A 23,993-nucleotide genomic window follows, 5' to 3' on the forward strand; every position below is an offset into this window, starting at 1 on the left:
ACTATAATCTTTAAATATTTTTTAATATATGCATCGACTTATTCTACATATTCATTACATGATATATGCATATTTATTCAATATTCATAGTAAGTAATTTTATAGAAAAATAACGTGATTTAAATTGAATTAGATTAACCATATGAGACACCAAAATTACATAATTACATATATAGATTGGCAATTTAGAGCATGAACTTTTAATTTTTTGCAATTCAAAATACCATTATCTTTTTGGTAACTTACATCCTACTCAGGGCAAGCGGAATTTGGTTAGATAAGATACTCGGAAATATCCGTCTAGTTGCCATCTCTATATATTATTATTTTAATATAAAAAGATTATAGGTCTACTTCATATAACCTATTTATTTAATCATTTATTTTTCTTTCTTATTTAAACCATAATATCTTTTATGTTAATTTATAATAGTTCTTACTCTATCTATAAACTTCACTTTTAACATATTGTAACAATTTACTCATACTCGTAAATTTATAAGTGCAAATACTATAATCTTTAAATATTTTTTAATATATGCATCGACTTATTCTACATATTCATTACATGATATATGCATATTTATTCAATATTCATAGTAAGTAATTTTATAGAAAAATAACATGATTTAAATTGAATTAGATTAACCATATGAGACACCAAAATTACATAATTACATACATAGATTGGCAATTTAGAGCATGAACTTTTAATTTTTTGCAATTCAAAATACCATTATCTTTTTTGGTAACTTACATCCTACGGGGCAAGCAGAATTTGGTTAGATAAAATACTCGGAAATATCTGTCTAGTTGCCGTCTCTATATATTATTATTTTAATATAAAAAGATTATAGGTCTACTTCATATAACCTATTTATTTAATCATTTATTTTTCTTTCTTATTTAAACCATAATATCTTTTATGTTAATTTATAATAGTTCTTACTCTATCTATAAACTTCACTTTTAACATATTGTAACAATTTACTCATACTCGTAAATTTATAAGTGCAAATACTATAATCTTTAAATATTTTTTAATATATGCATCGACTTATTCTACATATTCATTACATGATATATGCATATTTATTCAATATTCATAGTAAGTAATTTTATAGAAAAATAACGTGATTTAAATTGAATTAGATTAACCATATGAGACACCAAAATTACATAATTACATATATAGATTGGCAATTTAGAGCATGAACTTTTAATTTTTTGCAATTCAAAATACCATTATCTTTTTTGGTAACTTACATCCTACGGGGCAAGCGGAATTTGGTTAGATAAGATACTCGGAAATATCCGTCTAGTTGCCATCTCTATATATTATTATTTTAATATAAAAAGATTATAGGTCTACTTCATATAACCTATTTATTTAATCATTTATTTTTCTTTCTTATTTAAACCATAATATCTTTTATGTTAATTTATAATAGTTCTTACTCTATCTATAAACTTCACTTTTAACATATTGTAACAATTTACTCATACTCGTAAATTTATAAGTGCAAATACTATAATCTTTAAATATTTTTTAATATATAAATCGACTTATTCTACATATTCATTACATGATATATGCATATTTATTCAATATTCATAGTAAGTAATTTTATAGAAAAATAACATGATTTAAATTGAATTAGATTAACCATATGAGACACCAAAATTACATAATTACATACATAGATTGGCAATTTAGAGCATGAACTTTTAATTTTTTGCAATTCAAAATACCATTATCTTTTTTGGTAACTTACATCCTACGGGGCAAGCAGAATTTGGTTAGATAAGATACTTGGAAATATCCGTCTAGTTGCCATCTCTATATATTATTATTTTAATATAAAAAAATTATAAGTCTACTTCATATAACCTATTTATTTAATCATTTATTTTTCTTTCTTATTTAAACTATAATATCTTTTATGTTAATTTATAATAGTTCTTACTCTATCTATAAACTTCACTTTTAACATATTGTAACAATTTACTCATACTCGTAAATTTATAAGTGCAAATACTATAATCTTTAAATATTTTTTAATATATGCATCGACTTATTCTACATATTCATTACATGATATATGCATATTTATTCAATATTCATAGTAAGTAATTTTATAGAAAAATAACATGATTTAAATTGAATTAGATTAACCATATGAGACACAAAAATTACATAATTACATACATATATTTTATTTTATTATTCTACTTAAATTAATTTATGACATAAAAATAAATTATTAAGAAATTAATAATAATTAAATATATATAATTAGATGCTAACTTAATTAACAATGTTATTAAGCTAGCACTTGTTTAAGTGACACTAAGATTTTTCAATTAGAGAATTTACAAAAGCTAATTTATTGGTATATATGTTAATTTAATGTAATAATTGAGTTAGTACGATCTATTATTTTTCTTTTCTAATTAGATGATAGTAATTTTTCAATTATTTATTTATTTATCAAACTAAATTACGAGCTCTTAAAAGAGTTAATATATGAGTCATTGATGAGCCAGTTCGCGAGCTCCTTAACGAGTCAGCTCGTGAGCTGAGACAAGCCGGACACTATTAAGCTCGAACTCAACTCGTTTATTTTTATGAACGAACTCGAGTGAATTTTTATTGAGTCGAGCTTCGAATAATTTCAGATTTATTTATTTGTAACTTAGTTGACACACGCAACTATTCCTGTAACATTTAAAACTCGATAATGTTGTAAAATGTTGAAAAAAAGATGCTCATTAAAATGCCATGAACCATGCTAAAAGCACAGGATTAGAATTCCCAAAATGAAATCTGAACTACATCACTTTGCAATCAGTCCAAGAAAGAGAGCAAAGGGATACAATAGTGGCCAACTCCTATCATAATTGACTCAGAATACTGGCCAGTTCAAGGCTATATCTTAAAAATGGACGCACGCTGATTAAAATGCCATTAATCATGCTAAAAAAATACAGGGTTAGAATATATAGTGATCTCCTTAAAATTTGAATCTATTAACTTATTAATTGAACGCATATTTTTAACTAACACAAGAAATCTAAAACAAATCACTAATTTTGCATGTTAACGTCCTCGATAAGATTTCTATAAATTATTAATAGAAAAATAAAAAAAATATAGAAGAAATAAATTAAGATAAAAGTGAAAGAATTTTATTTGAAAAATTTTAAAATAAATTAATATTTATGTAATATTATTATTATCTAAAATTAATGTTTTTGATAATTGATATATTTCGTTATAACTTTGTGTTGTGTTATAAATTAAAGATTTTATAGATTGTTTTTTAATATCGAAAGTTTTTAATTTTAAATTTAGTTATTATTCTAAAAGTATATATATATATATATATTACTGATTTACTGATTTAGTGTATAGGTGATAGATAATTTATTACTATAAAAGGATGTAAAGTATAAAAAGCGTGAAGAAATTAAGATATTGGCTACGAGTAAATCTAAGCTTATGATGGCGTGAAAAATATTTGATATTATTCTAGAAAAGAAGAAAAATATTTGATTTATATGCACTAGCTAATTAATTATTTTAATTATTGTAGTATTATTCAAACTGCATATATTCATTCAAATAACACAAGAAGAATTTACGAACGAAGTTGGCCAAATAATTAAGTTTGCATGAGAACATGCAGGGCCTCGTACGTACTTCATTATAGGAACAGAAATACAAGTGATAAATAAAAGGTACATAACATTATAGATGGTTTTACTTCTTCCACTTATAGCACATATCATATTTGCCTGTCTTCCCATTCAGCAAACAAATGTTGTTTTGCTTCACCAACCAGGAACATTGAGTGCACTTGTGATCATCTCTAACCTGTACGTAGATATCGAACCAATGAGTTTCTCCTTGCCATCTCATGCTACAGAAGTACAAAGTCGACCTAATAAAGTTAGGACGGAATCAGAACTCAAAGGATTCCTGGGAATGTAACAGTTCGTCACCAAAATCATTATCTTTAGATTTGCAGTGAAGATTAAGATCCAAATTGTTATCTAACCCATTAGTCACACGAATACGTGTTTTCTTTTGGAAGAAAAAAAGCATTGCATGTTGATATTGTTGAAGAATGATTCAAAGGTTGACCGAGTTTTGTGGGACAAACAAATATTTTAGTAATGGGTTATGAGTTTGTTTTAGTCAATAAAATAGTGCATAATATTGCTAATATTACGCTGGTAGTTAGTAAACTTAGTTTTGGACTTGTTTTGTAAGCTTATATATAGGCACTGCACATCTTTATTATTTATTAAGCAATTCAGTAAGAAGTCTTCTGCAAATTCCGCAAATCTCTCTTGTTCTTTGCTTCTCTTTCCAACAAGTTTGGTATCAGAGCAGGGTTAAGCAACAAAAGTAATTGTGAAGTTTGGGTTCACTGGGTATTTGAGTGAAACACGAGAGAGTTTGAAAGGAGATGAACGAAAAATTAATGACAGGAGCTGGTTTTTCGTCCTCTCAACCGCTTATACTGATTTTCCATGGTGAGAAGTATGAGTGGTGGAGCATCAAGGTGAAGACGTTGCTCAAATCACAAGATTTGTGGGACTTGGTGGAATATGGGTTTGTTAATATTTTAGATCCCACTCAAGAAGAGGAGGAAAGACTAAGAGAAACCAAGAAGAGAGACGCCAAAGCATTATTCATTCTCCAGCAAGCAGTGCATGAGACAATTTTCTCTCAGATTGTTGCAACAACCACATCAAAAGAAGCATGGTCAATCCTGCAGAAGGAGTTTCAAGGCGGTTCAAAGGTCACAGTTGTGAAATTGCAAGCACTAAGACGTGACTTTAAAACTTTGCTTATGAAGAATGGTGAATCAGTTGCAGATTTTTTATCTCGAGCTATGGCCATAGTTAGTCAAATGCGCTCTTACGGTGAGCAGCTTTCAGAAGAGATAATTATTGCCAAAATTTTAAGAAGCTTGACTCAAAAATTTGATCATGTGGTAGTTGCTATAGAAGAATTTAAAGATCTGTCAGTTCTTTCTGTTGATGAACTGATGAGATCTCTTCAAGCGCATGAGTCAAGAATCAACAGGTCACTTGAACAGAATGAAGACAAAGCATTTCAAGTGAAGGAGGCAGCAAACAAACATGAAGCAGATTACCATCCAGCTAATGAGCAGAGGAATGATGAATGAAGAGCACAGGCAGATGTCTAATGAGCAGTGAAACACAAACAATGGCATTCAATGTTATCATTGCAGGAGGTACGGGCATATTAAAGCTAACTGTTGGTATAAAGATGAAAAGATGAATTTTGTCGCAGAAGCAGAAAGTGAGCTTGAAAACAAGCTTTTTATGGCGTGCTTTGATACTAACCATACACCAAGTGATTTGTGGTTTGTAAACAGCGGTTGTCCAAATCATATGACTGGCACCAAAAGCTTGTTCCAAGAATTGGATGAAACTCATAAGATAACAGTTTAGCTAGGCAACAATAAAAAGCTGCTAGTTGAAGGAAAAGGCACTATGGGAATCAGCACTGGCAATGGAACAATATTGAATAATGTTAAACTCGTACCTGATCTTGAGTATAATTTATTGATTGTTGCACAATTGATGAATGGTGGATATTCTGTTTTATTTGATGACGATGCTTGTGTCATTAAAAATAAAAAATCAGGCCAACAGGTCCATATTATCATGACTTCAAACAAGATGTTCCCATTGGATGCCTCTAACATGGAGAATTTTACTCTTGCTGCACTTACAAAGAATGACTCAGAGCTATGGCATTTGAGGTACGGCTATCTCAACATCAAGGGCCTCAAGCTGCTGAGTGATAAAGGTATGGTTCACGGACTTCCAACAATTGGTTCTATTGATTTATATGATGGGTGTATTTATGGGAAACAAACAAGGAAATCATTTCCTGTTAGGAAAGCTTGGCGAGCTTCAAAATGCCTAGAATTAATTCATGCTAATTTATGTGGTCCGATGCAAACTGAGTCCTTATATGGGAGTCGTTATTTCTTGCTATTTACTGATGACTATAATTGCATGAGCTGGGTTTATTTTCTGAAAAGTAAGTCAAATGCCTTTGAGAATTTTCGAAAATTCAAGGCCATGGTAGAGAATCAAAGCAGCTGTCATATCAAAATTCTTCGCACAGATAGAGGTGGAGAATTCATGTCCAAAGAATTTAATTTATTATGCGAAGAAAATGGCATCAATAGGGAGCTGACAACTCCTTACACTCCGGAGCAAAACGGCGTCGCAGAGCGAAAAAATTGAACTGTTGTGGAGATGGCAAGAAGTATGTTGAAAGCCAAGGGATTTTCGAATCAGTTTTGGGCAGAGGCTGTAGCGGCATCAGTTTATTTGCTGAATCTCGATGGTTGATTTGCCAGAAGAAAAAAATGCAGTTGGCTTGAAATGGGTGTTCAAGACTAAATGGGCTGCAGATGGGAGCATTCAAAAGCACAAAGCTCGTCTTCGAAACTGTCCATGGTGTAGATTTCGAAGAAACTTTCTCTCTAGTAGCTCGATTTGAAACTGTGCGGCTTATTCTAGCATTGGCTGAACAAAAACAATGGCCTATCTATCAATTTGATGTCAAGTCAACGTTCCTCAATGCAGATTTACAGGATGAGGTCTATGTAGCGCAACCAGAAGGTTTCATAAAAGTGTACAAGTTAAAGAAGGCGTTGTACGGGTTGAAGCAAGCGCCGCGAGCCTGGTATAGCAAGATTTGATGGGCATTTTCAGAAAACTAGTTACAAGAGAAGTGAGAATGAGCCTACCTTATATTTGAAAAGTAAGGTAAAAATGATTTCACTGTTGTCTGTCTTTATGTCGATGATATCATTTATACTAGTTCCTCTAGTTCTCTTGTGGATGAGTTTAGATCTCAAATGATGATTGGATTTGAGATGTCAGATATGGGTTTATTGCATTATTTTCTTAGTCTTGAAGTTCATCAAGTTGAAGATGGAATTTTTATTTCACAAAGAAAATATGCCAAGGACCTCCTTAGTAAATTTGGCATGCTTAATTGTAAGCTTGCAGCTACACCAATGAATATCAATGAAAAATTGCAGCATGGAGATGGGGCAGAAATGACAGATGCATGGAGGTTCAGAAGCTTGGTTGGAGGCTTAATTTATTTAACAAACAGTCGACCCGATGTTGCATTTTCTGTTGGTGCTATTTCAAGGTTTATACAACGACCTTCAAAAGATCATTATGGAGCAGCTAAATGAGTTTTGCGTTATATTGCTGGAACTATGGAGTATGAAATATGGTACTCTAAAGATATCAGTTTCAGATTGTGTGGATTCACTGACAGTGATTGGGCAGACTCGTTGGATAATAGGCGAATCATTTCAGCTAATGTTTTCTTTCTAGGATCGGGAATAATCACTTGGAGCTCAAAGTTGCAAGCAATAGTGGCACTATCGTCTTCTGAAGCTGAGTACATGGCAGCAGCTTCAGTAGCTTGTCAAGCCATTTAGCTAAGAAGATTATTGGCTGAACTTCGACATGAGCAAGAAGAACCAACGGAGATACTTTGTGACAACAAAGCAACAATCTTCATGACAAAAAATCCAGCTTTTCACAGCAGAACAAATAATATCGAACTGCATCACCATTTCATTCGTGATCTTGTTGTAAAAGAAGAGATAATCTTGAAATATTATAGCACCAATGAACAGTTGGCGAATATACTTACGAAAGCCTTATCAAAGAAGAAGTTATGCTACTTCAGAGGATTGCGTGGTGTGTGCAACTTTGAATCAAGGGGGAGTGTTGAAGAATGATTCAAAGGTTGACCGGGTTTTATGGGACAAACAAATATTTTAGTAATGGGTTATGAGTTTGTTTTAGTCAATAACATAGTGCGTAATGTTGCTAATGTTAAGCTGGTAGTTAATAAACTTAGTTTTGGACTTATTTTGTAAGCCTATATATAGGCACTGCACATCTTTATCATTTATTAAGCAATTCAGTAAAAAGTCTTCTGCAAATTTTGCAAATCTCTCTTGTTCTTTGCTTCTCTTTCAACAGATATTAGCAACACAAGCATCAATAGAGCATATAGTCTAATGAAAGAACTCATGATTATCCTATTGGATATTTTTGATATGGGTTCTTGGGGCTTTCCTCTGTTGAGTTTTTATGGGTGAGAATGTTATATATGTATATGTGATGTATAAATTGTCATATGGGAATGATTTGTCCATTCAGGTATCTGTTTAATTACTGGGTTTTGTTACTATTCATAACGATGTTATTACTTAATTTTGGATGAATGAAACTTTCATTTTGATGTATTGTTCTTTTTATTCTCAATGAATGACATATGATATCTATTAATAAAGGGATATATATATATATATACCAAAACTAGCTTGATTATAAAAAATTTCTTAATATCTATTAATGACACATGACTCTTCATTCCTATTTAACAATTTCTTATACTGAGATGGAACTTTATTGTTTTAACAACTAATTGTGTTATTGTAACTTATATAAAATTTGGTACAATATATATGGCAAGATTTACAATGCATTTTTAACATCATTATGACAGCAACTCAACAACAACTGAAATGTATGATTAAGATAATTATGTTACATTTTAGTAAAGCTGGAAATGGGAACTTGGAAAAAGTTTATATTTAGATATGAAAAAGTTTATTCTGAACTTGGAAAATTGATATGATCCAAATTTTGACTTTAGCACTTAATTTAACTTTTAAAAAATTAATTATATGAACCCTAAATGATTCGAACTTAGAAAGATATGACCTTAAGCAAAAATGGCCTAAGATATATCTGAACTCAGAAATATTCAAATCTAAAGCAACTCAAAATTTGAAATGATAATAAACTAAAACTGATACACTTTAAGCGCCAAATTTATAATTACTACAAATTCCATTTAAATTTTAAATCACTCGACAATCATATACATTAATTTTTCATCACAAATTTTTTATAAAACTAGATTCATCATTAATTGGATTTGTGAAGTTTTAATAAATTTACTTTATAAATATTTTATAACATACAACAATCTAGAATTTAATTTAATTTTTTTTACTTTAAGATATGTTTAAAATATAAATATTAATAGCAAAAAATTAATTATGTGACAACAGGCCTAGAGAAGCGGTTCGATAAGGACGGAAAGTGGACGCCGGGTAAAGATAAGATGCTTTTAGACAAGGAGCGGCTTCTGACAGGCTTTTAGAATGGCAACACTCTAAGGTACAGGGTATATGAATGAATCGAATTACACATTGAAATGGGGCAGAGAATGATTGATATCATTTATATTAAAAGTTAGAACTAATCATATGAGGTAGCTTTGGTTATTTGGCTATGGAGTTATAGGAACTCTAAAGTTAAACGTGCTTGGTTTATACAATTTTCAGGATGGATGACCTCCTGGGAAGTTCTCAAACCTCCCAAAGGGACAAAACCATGAGGCTAGTAGGGGGCCAAAGCGGACAATATCCCATGTGATCTGGTTCCGAGTTGTTACAAATGGTATTAGAGCAATCCAAATGAAATAAATCACTATAGGATGCATGAAGAAACTTCTTGTGTACTCATTAAGACAACAGTAACTAGTAAACTATTATAAAGTTAAACGTGCTTGGTTCGTGAGAAGTTTCAAGATGGGTGACCATCTGGAAAGTTCTCGAACCCGCCAAAGGGACAAAACCGTGAGGCCAGTGGGGGCCAAAGCAGAAAATACTTTATGTGATCTGGTTCTAGGTCGTTATAAATGGTACCAGAGCAGGACCCCTCTAGTAGATGTGTGGTTCAAGGACGAACCAGGCGGAAGCTGATGGTCATGTGACAACTTGACCTAGAGAAGCGGTCCGATGAGGATGGGAAGTGGACGCCAAAGTAAAAATCGGATGCTTGGACAAGGAGCAACTTCTGGCAGGCTTCTAGAATGGCAGCACTCTAAGGTACAGTAGTACATGAATGAATCGAATTGCACATCGAAATGGGGCAGAGAATAGTTAATAACATATATGAAAAGAGTTGGAACTAATCACATGAGATACTTTTTGGTTGTTTGACTGTGGAGTTATAAGAACTCCAAAGTTAAACGTGCTTGGTTCCCACTAAAGGGACAAAACCGTGAGGCCAGTGGGGGACCAAAGCGGACAATATCTCATGTGATCTGGTTCCAGGTTATTATAGATTATGTTTGATTTTTTTTTGTTAAATATCAAAAGGCTAAATAACCAATACTTATTCTCATATTGATTTATAAAATTCATTAATGATTCAATTAAATTATATTTTATACCTATAATTACTTTTAAGAAATTATTTATGATTAATTACCAAATTAAATAGATAAAACAATCGAGCTCATGATACAAGCCTATGGATGAGTTGGCTTTTATTACTTTACATTATTCGAATATGCTCTAGCAGTAGCAATATCGAGAAAAAAAGTTTTAAGAAATATTCTAAATTATTTTAATGTCTTTTTGCTGCTGAGCAAAATAATAAGCTCCTATTGAAAAATTATAAAACTCGTCCAACTAATTCTGTTCTATTTCCTGAAGTGGATGAGACTATATAATAATATTAGGCATGGATGATGAAGAAGGCAGAAAAATAATCATGGTCAAAGATGTGGCCGTCGTTAAGGCCAAAATTATAATAACAACAATTCTCGTGGTAGAAATAATAATGCATCTTTCTACTAGAAGTGGAAGGATTATGAAGAGAACAATGGAGCAAAGCCATGAAAGGGCATTAAGCATCTTACTGATTTATATCAAAAGTCATTAAAGAAGAAAAGTAAAAATATAAAAGCAAATTTTGGCGGAAAATGATGATGATTTTGGTGATGACTTTGCTTATCTCACACATTTGGATGCTTCGGATTTCCTTGAGAGTCCTAAAGGAAAAAAATGATCATTTGATCGATGATGATAATATAAATGCCTAAAGACTTATGTTAATATAATATTTAGTTGCAAAAAAATAAAATTGAAGACTTCGAAAGTGTAAATATATTACTTGAAGGGATATATTTTTTTATTAAAAGTATATTATTCTTTCCAAGGTCTCATATAAATTTATTAAGTTTTAAAGATATTCAGCGAAATGGGTATCATATTAAGACTATAAATATGAGAAATCGTGAATATCTCGATATTACAACTCCCACAGCTTATATTACACATACATGTATATTATTGAAACAAATGTGATAGTAAACTAGAAGTTTTGCTAACCCAAGTATTTTTTTTTATTTGACATATCGATTATATCATCTTGGATCAACAATGATAAAAAAATTATTGAGAACTCATGGTCATCTATTAAAGAACAAAAAAATTTCTCCAGTCTAATGAATTTTCATGTTTTGCTTGCTCTCAAGGAAACTGATTATTAAGCCTTCACCGAGCGAAATTCAAAATGAATCAGCTGGATTTTTAAAACCTATAAAAGGTGATATTTGCGGACTAATTCATCCCATCATGTAAACTATTTAAATATTTTATAGTGTTAATAGATGCATTAACAAAATAGCCATATGTATATTTATTATCAATTCAAAATCTTGCATTTGCTAGATTACCTATTTAAATAATTCGATTGAGAGCACAATTTTTAGAATATTCTATATATTAAGACAATTTGTCTTTATAATGCTAGTAAATTTATATCTAAGACATTTAATAATTATTACATGTCAATTGGAATAACTATTGAACATAGGTCTAGTAGAATTTTTTATTAAACGTCTACAATTAACCCTTTTCTTTATTTATTTTATGTATTATTACTTTTTATGTCACAATGCTGATTTTAATAGGCAATTAAGGAACCAAGGGAACAATAAATAGATTCCTTAAGGTAATGCCAAATATACAATTTTATTCCCCCTTTTTTTTTTAAGATATAGTGATTTTTCTAAAATTGAAATTCATTAACTGATATGAAAGATCTAAAACAGATCACTAATTTACACGTTAATGTTTTCTGCGAAAAATTAAAATTCTATAAATATTTAATAAAAAAGTAAGATTTTAAATTTAAAAAGAATAAACTAGATAAAACTAAAATACAATATTAAAAAGATTAATTATTCTTAATATTATTATTTAAAACTAACTTATTGACTATTGAGATATTTTGTAATTAGATTAGTGTTTGTCTATAAGGGAGGTTATTTTAATAATAATGAAATTACATTACTACAAAAAAATAATAATAATATATTAAAGTATTATGATCATTTGTGGATGTAATATATATAGTATAATAAATTAATATATATAGTATAATATACTATAATAATAAATTTATATACTATTATATATTATAATAATAAATTGATAAATAATTATAAATAATTAATAATGAATTTTTAATTTAATATTAAATAAATTAATAATATAATAATAAATAATTATATAGATTATAATAATATAATTATTATAATTATATTAATTTGTAATAATCTTAAAATAATCTAATACTACTAAATTCTAATACTACCTACCCACAGTAGAAGTAAACATGTTACTGTAAAACCCTGTATTCTTTTTTGAATTTTGGTTTTAATATTACTTCATGGCATTTTAGAAAATTAGTATTTTTCAGTACTACATTGAGCATTAAATAATTATTTTAGTAACTAATTAATATAAGCATCATTTAATTCTATATTTTAAATAATTATAATATATTAATTTTTAATATATTTAATATATTATTTTTAATATTAAATAAGTAAGTCTATTTAAATTTCTCTTAATAAAAATATTATTCTTAAATTATAAAAGAGACCTAGTTTATGTTACTAATGGCATTAATGATTTCATTAAGTATTAGACTGCTGTTGAATTATTTAATATAACATTATGTGTATATATATATATATATATATATATATGATAAAATAAGAGGTGATACTGTAGCAAGAGAACCAAGGAAGGGCTTAAGGGCATTTTATTTGATGAAAAAACATTGCATTTGATCCTTATGGGTAAAAAATCCAAAATACTCCCTTCTCCTTCTCTCCTTCCAAGATGCCACCAACTCCCTCCTCCCCATTTCTGCCATTTTCGCCGTCCCTCACCACCACTAGCCACCAAACATTCTTCCTCCTTCTTTCCTTCCACCGACGCACCTGTCTCACTCCTTTTCTTCACCTTTGGACTTCGAGCTTGGGGGAGGAAAGCTCCTTTCCTTGCTGCTGCTCCTTGCCCCACTTGACACTGGATTTGGGTTCTTCACCCTCCAAAACCCAAGAACAGCCCCTCCTCGTCCTCCATCCTCCGCCAGCAGCCTCACTGGAGCAGATTCTCCTCCTCCGTGATCTGGCTTTTCTGGCAAGAGTTAAGCTGTAATTTTAGTGTATTTGGACTCTATGCTTCTCGAGCTTCACGTAGGCCCTTTCGGCCCTTTCGGATCCAAATTCTGAGACCGTTCACTGTAACGACTTTCAGACTTCAATATTTTCCGTATGGGCAGAATTTTAAATATTTTACTCGGTATAATTTAATTGGACTTTAAAAGTTATTTAAAAATTAATAGAAATTACTAAGTCTATTAATTGGTAATAAATAAATAATTAATTTAATTTGATTTATTGATAGATTACTTATAATATTATGAATTTAATTAGTATAATTAATTATTATTCGGTTTTGAATAATTGTGACTATGAATAGTTAATTTAGATACTGAAAAATTATTTGTGAGTTGGTGGTGGAATAAATCTTAATATCAAATTGGTTATTATTAATTTTTGGACTGTAATATGCTGCGGAGTCGGGAAATTATATAATTATGGGTGACCCGACTCTTGTGAAATATTTAATGATCATTTGAAATATTTTTAGTAAGCGCTGGACCCGTTATACATGGGGTAAATATCTGTATTTTAGGAGAGGTTTTGCTGAATTTTCGGTATAATTTCTAAGTCGGGATTAGTTTGGATTTTTAGATAGTCTAATTCTAGGAGTCTAGACCTAAGATTAATCATGAAATATTTTATTAATTTAATTATTTTTGTGAATAGATAATCTCACGGTTTAGCCAGCTTCGCTAGAGGTACAGGAGCAACAGCTAGAAAAAATTCGGCGGAATTGTGAGTTAAAATCATATAATCAACTGCACATGTATTATGTCTAAAGTAAATACAACATTATTTGATTAATAATTATAATGGTTATTATTAGCATTATTATTATTAATTTTATTTAATTAATAATTATTATAATTATTATTAGTATCATTATTATTAATTTTACCTTTATTATTATCGATATTATTATTATTATTATTATTTTATTATTATTATTCATGTATGCTATACTCGAGGCTATTTAATTTTAATGTTTGATATGTTATTGAATAAAATTATATTTGCTTGTGATTTATGCTATTTTTAACTATTATTAATGCTATGATTGTAACTTCGGGATGAGGCGGTAGTAGAAAATGCACATGATGGATTGCATCAGGATTGCGTGCACACCAATATAAATCAGAGACAGATAATAGAAAAATATTTTTGTGATGTGTCTTGGTCGAGCATAGCTCTCTAGGATTATGAAAATTTTAATTTGCTGAAGGAAAAGTCTCTAGTCGAGCTTTGCTCTCTCGGCGCCAGTCTTATTGGAATAAGAGAGCCGAAAAACTTATAAAATTGAAGTTTAGATTTCTACTGAGGTATTCGTCCTGTAAAAGTTAAAACTATATTTTTTCGAATATGACATGACACGCGCTTTAATATTATATTATATTTTATACTATTTAAATAATTATTTTATTTAGATGGTTGTATTTACTTCTGGATTATATGAATTTAACTCACTTTCAGAACTCAGAGTCTCAATTTAATATTTTAAGTATCAACTAGGTCTTCATAATTCTTCTCATTGGTAGTCCGACTTTCTCCTTCTTCGGGCTAATATAATTGAATTTATTTGTATATTTGATTAATAAAAATTTAGATTCTCCGCATTAGTGATTTAAACCTTTTTATTTACTTTTGGCATGTTGAATCAATTGGACATGTGTTATCTAATTGTGCTGACAGATTGATTTAAATATGTAGTATTTATGTGGTTGAATATTAATAATGAAATATTGCTATAATGGATAAAATTATATTTTAATTAAGTTTTTAATTAATCAAACTTGTTATGGTTTCAGTAGTCTTATGCCTACCCATTCTCTGGCGCCGGTCACGGGCCCACAAATTGGCTCGTGACAAAAACCTTCTTTAAAAAGGTTTAAGGGGTAAAGCATTATATTGATTTTATTCTTCGGTAACGGGCTCAATATGATAGCATCATCCTTTATAATGATCAAGACTGGGAAGCCCATCAGTCCACACATTTATCCATGTATCAATAGAAGATTTAACAACTATTGTAGCTTCTACTTCCTCAGGTGGAACTCTAGGTTGAGGAGTTACTTGGAATGCTGCAAGATACCAGTATCTTTGGTTTCATATTCAGGAGTATAATAAGTCAATTTATAATCTTTAACACCAGTCTTGGACTCGATACTTGCTTTAGTCTCTGTATTTTGTGACATAAGTCCCTCCCTACAACTTATGAATTAAGAATTCTCACAACAATAAGGTATACACCACATGAATTAGGAGTTAATGAAACCTTTCATAGGAATCTTTCATAAAGTTATCAACCAATATCAACTAACCAGAATTTTTATTTTTGATAATTGTCAATGATAATTTTCTTTAATTTTAAAAAGGTTATAAAAATAGTGTGTAAACTTGTTAAGATTTGACAATTAAGTGTTTCAACTTTTAAAAGTTACAATTTGGTGTATGAACCTAGTAAATATTAACAATTGAGTATATATAGCAGGTCAACGACAGGTTATAGGTTACCACATTAGCTTCTTTTAAGATAATTACAAAATGATGTGCGAACTTGTCAAAATTTAATATTTATGTGTTTAAAAGTTACTATGTAATGTGTAAAATTAAAATATTAATATTTGAGTGTGTGAAATTAGTCATTATATAAACAATATTTGATATAGTTAGATTTCATAGTGAAAGACAATATTTATATGAAGCAGGCATTAAAAATTACAAAGATAGATAAAAATATATAGATAAATACTATACATGTAATAAGTAGAAGTGTTAGTAATAAACATTATAGTTATCACTGAATTGTGGGATAGAGATTTTTTTAGAAAAATTAATAAAAATATAATGAGAACAGTGTAATGATGGTGTTAAGAGCGGTATATTACTCTATTAAAAGTAAAAAAAAAAAGAAATTTAAAGATTTTCTCATTATTTTATTATTTTTAATCTACTAAGCTGATAATATGTATTTTAAGGTTTGGTTAGCTGATTTCATTGATTGATTCAGCAAAATGACAAAAACAAGAATATATACATAGAGAACAATGAGCTACTCATCTCACCTAACCAACTAAAGAAAATAACTAATTACTGTAAAGGAAAGGTCAAGTGTAAGTAGCAAAATAATAAACTCCATCCTAGCTGGCATTGACCAATAACTGCTTTGACTTATAGATAAATAATTTGGCAATAGCCCCTCTCAAGCTGGAGCATAAAGATTCTAAATGTCCAGCTTGGAGATGGATTGAGAAAAAAGAGAAGGAAAGGACTTTGTCATGCAATCCACCAGCTGATGAAAGGATGAGACATGTAGTAATCTAACCAAACCCTACTGTAGCCTATACCGAATAATGTGACAGTCAATCTCGATTTGTTTAGTACATTCATAAAATACAAGATTGTTATTATGGATTGTTGCTTGGTTATCATAGTAAATCAAAGCAGGGCAAGAATGAGTAAAGTGCAAATCTTTGCAAAGATATAACAGCCATTGAACTTCACATGTCACAGCTACCAGGGCCCTATTCTCAGCCTCAGAAGATGACCTTGATATAGTGTTTTGCCTTTTAGATTTCCAAGAACCCAAGCTATCATCAATGTAAACACAAAAACTAATAATAGATTTATTAGCCCACTACAAGATGCACAATCAGAATCAAAGAAAGCCTTGAGTTGTAAACTATTATCACCATAAAAGAATAACTCCTAGCTTGGATTCTATAATATACTTGAGAACTCGATGCAAGGCTTGTAAATGGAAAGTGGTAGGACAATCAAGGAATTAGGACAACTGTTAGACAAAAAAAGAAATATCTAGCCTCGTATGACACAGATATAGCAAATCCAAAGTTGTACCCTCAGACTTAACAAGCTTTTGTCCAATAACCATAGGAGTGGCAGTGGGTTTAGAATTTAGAAAGCTAGTCTCTTCCAATAAATCCATTGCATACTTTCACTCACACATGTTAATTTCACTTATGGATCGAGCAACTTCAAAACTAAGAAAGAATTTCAAGGACCCCAAATCTTTGATTTTGAAGCTGTCATGAAGAAAGTATTTCACATCATTAATTAGTTGCATGTTGTCATTGGCCAGGATTACATCATCCATATAGATGAACAAGACAACAATAGAAGTCCTTTGATGTTTAATAAATAAAGAAGGATATGAATATCCTTGAACAAACCCTTGAGAAATCAAAGCTTGAGTTAACTTTGTATTCCATTGTCTGCTAGCTTATTTCATTCCATAAAGGAATTTGATAAGCTTGCAGACTTTGGTAGAGTCAGTAGTTTTAAATCTATGAGGCAGTTTCATATAGACTTCCTGAGATAACTCCCCATGTAAGTAGACATTATTTATATCACATTGATGAAGATGCCAATTTTTCAGAGCTGCAATGGCTAATAAGCTTCGGATAGTTATGGATTTAGCAACAAGAGAAAAAGTCTGTAAGTAGTCAACCCCATCATGTTGAGTATATCCTTTCGCAACCAACCTTGCCTTGTACTTTTCAATGCTGCCGTCTACATGATACTTGACCTCCAATTAGTGTTCTTCTAGGAGGAAAGTCGATGATTTCCCATGTCTTAGTTTATTCCGAAGCTTGAACTTCAAGGTGCATCCCTCTAGTAATGATGTTTAATAGCCTCATTATATGTCTTAGGTTCATGAACATGAGCAATACTGGTGGTAAAAAAAAGATGAGATGGAGAAAGGCGTGTATAAGAAATGACATTGGAGATAGGATGAGGTGTAGAGATAGAACTGGATTGCAAATGTGGAAGGTTGTATTAATAATCTTGAAGATAAGAAAGGACAAAATGGGATCTTATAGATCTTTGAGGTATTGAAGGACTTGAGAAAGGTATATCTGCAGGAACTGTAATAGAGATAGGGACAAAATGAATAGTAGGGGAAAAATAAAAGGGTGGATTAACATGTGGCATATAAATAGTAGGCACAATCAAATATAAATAGTTGTTGTCAGATGCAGTAGGATTAGCTTGAGTAGGAAATATGATCTCATGAAAATATACATTTCTAGACAAAAACACTTAAAATCTGTACCTTTTGGTGCTGGAAGGATACCCTAGAAATATACAATAAACTACCCTTTTGTCAAATTTTATTATGAGAGGTATGGGAACATATGCATAACACATGCAACTAAAAATTTTAAGTTCAAAATATTTAGGATATGTTTTGAATAGAATATATGAGTGTCATTAGAAAGAACATGAGATAAATCCATAAGTATTTAATTTTGTTGTTAAATTGAGTCTCAATGAGAAAATAAAATTTTTTGTATGAGTTGTCTAACTTCCGATTTCGATCTCATAATGTAAATCCATAAGTATTTAATTTTGTCCTCAACTATGGTCAAGAAATACATATGTTCATAGAGAGACAACACTAGCATAGAGAGACAACACTAGCAGGACCGCATTTATCAAGGTGAATGAGATCAAAATAATTAATAGAAGTAGATGTATTGATTAGAAATGATAATTTTTTTTTATTTTGCGAATGGCACATATTACAATGATTAGAATTAGATACTTGAATAGATGGTTCAATAGCTTTGTGAACTTGCAACCTAGGCTTGGAAATGTGTCCTAACCTATAGTCCCAAAGAGTTTGAGCATGGTTATTATGACGGGATAATTTCAAAGAAATAGAGTACAAGAAAGAATAAAATTATGAAAATGAGATGGTATAAGATGATATAGACTATTAATACTGCAGATGTTGAATAAAGCAATTATTCTTATGAACCGCAGTACAATAGGGATATGAACCTGTTAGTTTGCTGGGATACGGTAATACACAAGGTCGAATTATGGATAATCACTCGGAAAATCCAAGGTACTAAAATGAAGCTTCTCCATGACGTTGCTCTTCCTGTTCTTTCCTAATGATGATGATTCATGCAAGATTGTAAAGTTGATTTTAATTCGCAACTTAATTTAGTCCCACAAAATTATCACAGAATAAGAGTTTAGAATTATAGAAGTTTTTGCAAAATTTATAATTTTTTTAAAAATTATTAATTAATAATTAAAAATATTTTAATTAGTTCAAGATCTTTTATTTCGTTATATATATATATATATATATATATATATATATATATATATATATATATATATATATGATTTTGTGTTGTTATCAGTTACTGAATTTTTTAATCTAAAGGTTTTTGTATAAGATTTCAGTATAATATAGGAGTTAAGTGCAAAGCACGTTCACAAGAGAAAAAAAGAAGAATTAGAAGAGAGAGAGAGGAAAAAGAAGGGAAGGACAAATTTCTGACCTTGAGGACGTTATTATTGTTAATAGACGATAAAGTCGAGACTGAAAAGCCCCAAACTAAGTCCAAAAATAATTCCGTTGCCGGGAATCGAACCCGGGTCTCCTGGGTGAAAGCCAGATATCCTAACCGCTGGACGACAACGGAATTCACGTCGTTGCATGCTTACAACGGCTTTTTTACTGTAAGACAGCTTGATTTGACATTGGGGCCGGAAGAATATTTTTCTAATATACTACATCCATCCGACGTGAATGATTATTTAACTTATTAATTATTTAATTTTTGTTATTTCAAAAATAAAATAGTTTATATTTTTTAATTTAATAATATAATTGTGCATGTTATTTTATTTATTTATTTATTATTATTGATATTTTAGTATATTATTTTATTTTCTATTTATTCTATTGATATTAAATTACATATATAATTAATATTCAATTTTTAGAATTATAAATTATTATACAATAAAAATTAATTTATAATATTAAAAATAAAAATAAAATACTATTTTTAGTGTTAGAATTATTGTTTAATTTAAAATTCTAATAGCATTAGACTGTTAAAATTAAATTTGTACTAAATAAATTTATGTTATATATTATTAAATTAAATTAATAAAAGCGTAATTAACCTAATTAATTCATAAATTAGTAAGACTCTATTAGTAAATTTATCTTTCCCTCTTCTTTTGCACTTTTATATGCGCTATGGTATAAATTAACTCTTTTAAGACATAAATACTTTATACAAAATTTAATTTCATCAAATAAACAATTTAAATCTGTATATTAAACTCAACAGTAATCCAAATAATAATATAAACCTTAATAAACACATAATTATCAATCCAGTACTAATATCAAGATTTAAGCAGCAATTGCTATCTCTATGATGAAACCTTATTGTTCATTTTGAATGATATTAATACAATAACTGGAAACAAAATTAACACAAGTAGTGAATAAAATATCTGGGGCAATACATGCTCCAGGAATCAGGCATATGCAGCTTTGTCAAGAATGTAATACAAGATTTTTTGCATGTTTATATAACAAGAAGGATACATTTGTAAAGATGAATTAAGAGAGGGGAAAGCAAAGAAAGAATGAGGGAAGGAAATTAATGATAGTAACCCACAGGTTTATTGATGTTCCTGTTGGTTCAGAGCCCTCATTCAATTTGCTTTCTCAGTCTTCAGGCTTAATTTTCACTTCTATGGGAAGATTGCACTGTATTCCACAATCTGAGAGAACACTTGTGAATTCAAGTGCTGTTTATGAAACGCCTCATTTCATGTCTTCCAAGTAAAGACCAGCTAATGAGCCAGAAAGATACAACAGATAATACTTCTCAGCTCTATTTGGGCAGGGGATCTCCTGAATCATAAGAGTTTCATACATAAATAGCCTTTCTCCCTGTAGAAGACTCTGAAAAAATGCTGTCAATCCCTCTTACATTCAATTCTTGGCTTTGTTCTTGTATCCCTTGGTAAAGAATGCTTTTAAATTTACAAGGAAATCATGTCATCCTTCTCCCCATGAATTGTAAGAATTGTAAGGCAGCCATCACTGCTTTAGCTTCAAATTTTCTTTTGCGGGAAGAGTAACCTTCCAATTTAAAAATGACTAGATTCTTCCAGACATCCTCTGCATGATATTTAATAGGGTAGGATATCATCCTTTTGCATGTGACTGTAAAGAATTACAAGACAGTCATGCAACATCTCTGCTTCAGAGTGTGACTGATCTTTGACAAAGAAAGGTTGGATTCTCTTGTCAATCTCAATCCAGCTACACCCAGGGTTCTTCTTTAGTCCTAGCTCTTTCATTTTCAGTCTCACCGTGCCCATCTTATCCCATTTCTTGACAGAGGCATACAGATTTGATAAAGTAATATAAGTTGATGAATCATCAGGAGCTTTCTTAATAAGCAGCTTTGCGATTTCCTCCCCCAGTTCTACATCTTTGTGTAAATGACATGCAGAAAACAGTGTGCTTAGCAAACCAACATCCTCTGTAATTTCTGGAGTGCTTTGAAGAATGCTATAAGCATCATGCAGTCTTCCAGCACGTCCAAGAAGATCAATCAAGCACGAGTAGTGTTCAAGTCCAGGTTTAATTCCATAGTTGGTGATCATCTGATTGAAATAGTAGTAGCCTTTATCAACCAATCCTGCATGGCTACAGGCTGATAACACTGCAAGGAAAGTAACAGCATCTGGACTCGCTTTAGATTGCTGCAATTCTTCAAAAAGCCTCAAAGCTTCTAAGGCTTGGCCATGAGATCCGTATGCACTAATAATTGAAGTCCATGATAATAGGTCCCTCTCTGGCAACTTATTGAAAACACTAAGGGCTTCATCGACAGCGCCACATTTAGCATACATGTCAAGGAGAGCCCCCATGACTATTTCATTAGTTTCTAAATCATTCTTAGTGATACAATTGTGGATCTCTTTACCCTTTTCTAAGGCTGCTAATTGTGAACAAGCTGATAAGATACTAGAGAATGTTACAGCATCTGGTTTCACACTGGCTACTTTCATCTCATCATACATGTCAAGTGCTTTAACATAATCGCCTATTGTGACGTACCCAGAAATCATAACATTCCACAAAACCACATTTGCCTTTGGCAACATGTAGAAGATGTTTTCAGCTGACTGGACTTTCCCACATTTGAAGTATAGTTCAATTAATCCACTGCTAACAAAGATATCAAGCTGAACCCTGTTTCTAACCGCATATCCATGAATGAATCTTCCATGTTGAAGATGGGCAGCTCTTGAACAAGCTAATAATATGCTACTTAAAGTAGTTACAGTTGGTTTAGTACCTTCCATATTCATTCTCCAAAAAAGTTCAATGCATTCTTTACTATCAGCTGCAGAACTATATCCCGCTATCAGAGAATTCCAAGCCACCAAAGTCTTCTTTGGCATCTGTTCAAAAATGTCTTTAGCTAAATCCAAGCAACCAAATTTTCCATACATGTCCACAAGTGCAGAACCAACGAAACCATCCAATACCATCCCATTTTGCATCACTTCCCTATGAATCTCTTTCCCTCTTTCCAAGTCCAAAAGCCTTGCACATGATGAGATGACTGTCGTCAACGTCACTGAATTCGGCTCAAACCCAGAATCTCTCATTTTCCCAAACATTTCCAGCGCTTTCTCAGCTTTACCATCTTGATAATAACAAGAAATAACCGTATTCCAACATGCCACATCTCTCTCAGGCATTTCATCAAACAGCTGTATAGCATACCCAAACAAATTGCACTTGGCATATAAACTCACGAGAGAGCTCGCAACAACTATATCAAACACAAATCCAGATTTTATCAAATGGGTATGTATCATTCTCCCATAGTCATATCTGCCTAAACCACCACAAGCCTTTAACACGCTTGGGTAGGTAAAACTATCAGGTTGCAAGTAAGGGTACTGCAATAATCTATCAAAAAGTTCAAGAGCTTCAGTGTACATACAATTCTTGGTATAAGCAGCCATAAGGCCATTCCACAAGGAGATATCTAATGGATTGTCAATCTTTTCGAAAACTAGTCTGGCATAGTCATAATATTGGCAAGAAAAATAGAAATTTATGATGCTCTTGCACAAGGCAATGTTGTTCTGCAAGCCTAGAGTGACTATTTTTTGATGGATGAGTTTTCCTTGAGGTAGTGACTTGAAAGTAATGCATTTTCTCAAGATTGACAACAGTTTACTGGTATTCATTTAAGAAACGGGCGGGAATTGTAAACAACCGAATTGACATATTAAGCAGAAATGTAAAACGCTCCAGCAAATATAGAGTCGAACTAGTAGAATAAGGGTGTGTTTGCTATTTATGTTCTGATGAAAAAGCACGTTTAGAATTACTTTTAAATTCATTTTTTTCACGAAAAACCAATTTACTTACTTTTTATAAAATAATTTCCAAATTTAAAAATAAAATAAATTAAAAATTGAATTCGGTCATCTACCTATTGTGAGGACTTAAGGAACAAATCTTTTTCCTAATACTTTTACTATATTGGATTATTTCATTTGTACATTTTAAAATATATAATATATTAAATTTTATGTATTTTACTATATTATAGTAAATTCTCCTTCTTACATTTGTGTAACTTTATAGTCTTATCTTTAATACTAAAAAAAAAAGACAAAAGTGCATTTATACCCTTCATATTTGGTGGAAAGAACAAACTAGTCCTTAAACTATTTTTGGACATAATTAATCCCTTAATTA

At 30.7% G+C, this 23,993-nt stretch overlaps 1 protein-coding gene and 1 non-coding gene across 2 annotated transcripts; both read right to left on the reverse strand.

Annotated features, from left to right (window-relative positions):
* Positions 1-19,803: 19,803 nt before the first annotated feature.
* TRNAE-UUC lies at positions 19,804-19,875 on the reverse strand. The gene has a single exon. It is a non-coding gene; the product is annotated as a tRNA-Glu (tRNA).
* A 744-nt stretch (positions 19,876-20,619) lies between these two features.
* LOC107261876 (pentatricopeptide repeat-containing protein At5g27110) lies at positions 20,620-23,566 on the reverse strand. Its single transcript, XM_048371619.1, has one exon. The coding sequence runs from the start codon at positions 23,474-23,476 to the stop codon at positions 21,392-21,394; it is 2,085 nt and encodes a 694-aa protein (XP_048227576.1). The 5' UTR covers positions 23,477-23,566; the 3' UTR covers positions 20,620-21,391.
* Positions 23,567-23,993: the final 427 nt, after the last annotated feature.

The sequence above is a fragment of the Ricinus communis genome, chromosome 1 (genome assembly GCF_019578655.1).
Source record: "Ricinus communis isolate WT05 ecotype wild-type chromosome 1, ASM1957865v1, whole genome shotgun sequence".
Classification (NCBI taxonomy): Eukaryota; Viridiplantae; Streptophyta; class Magnoliopsida; order Malpighiales; family Euphorbiaceae; genus Ricinus; species Ricinus communis.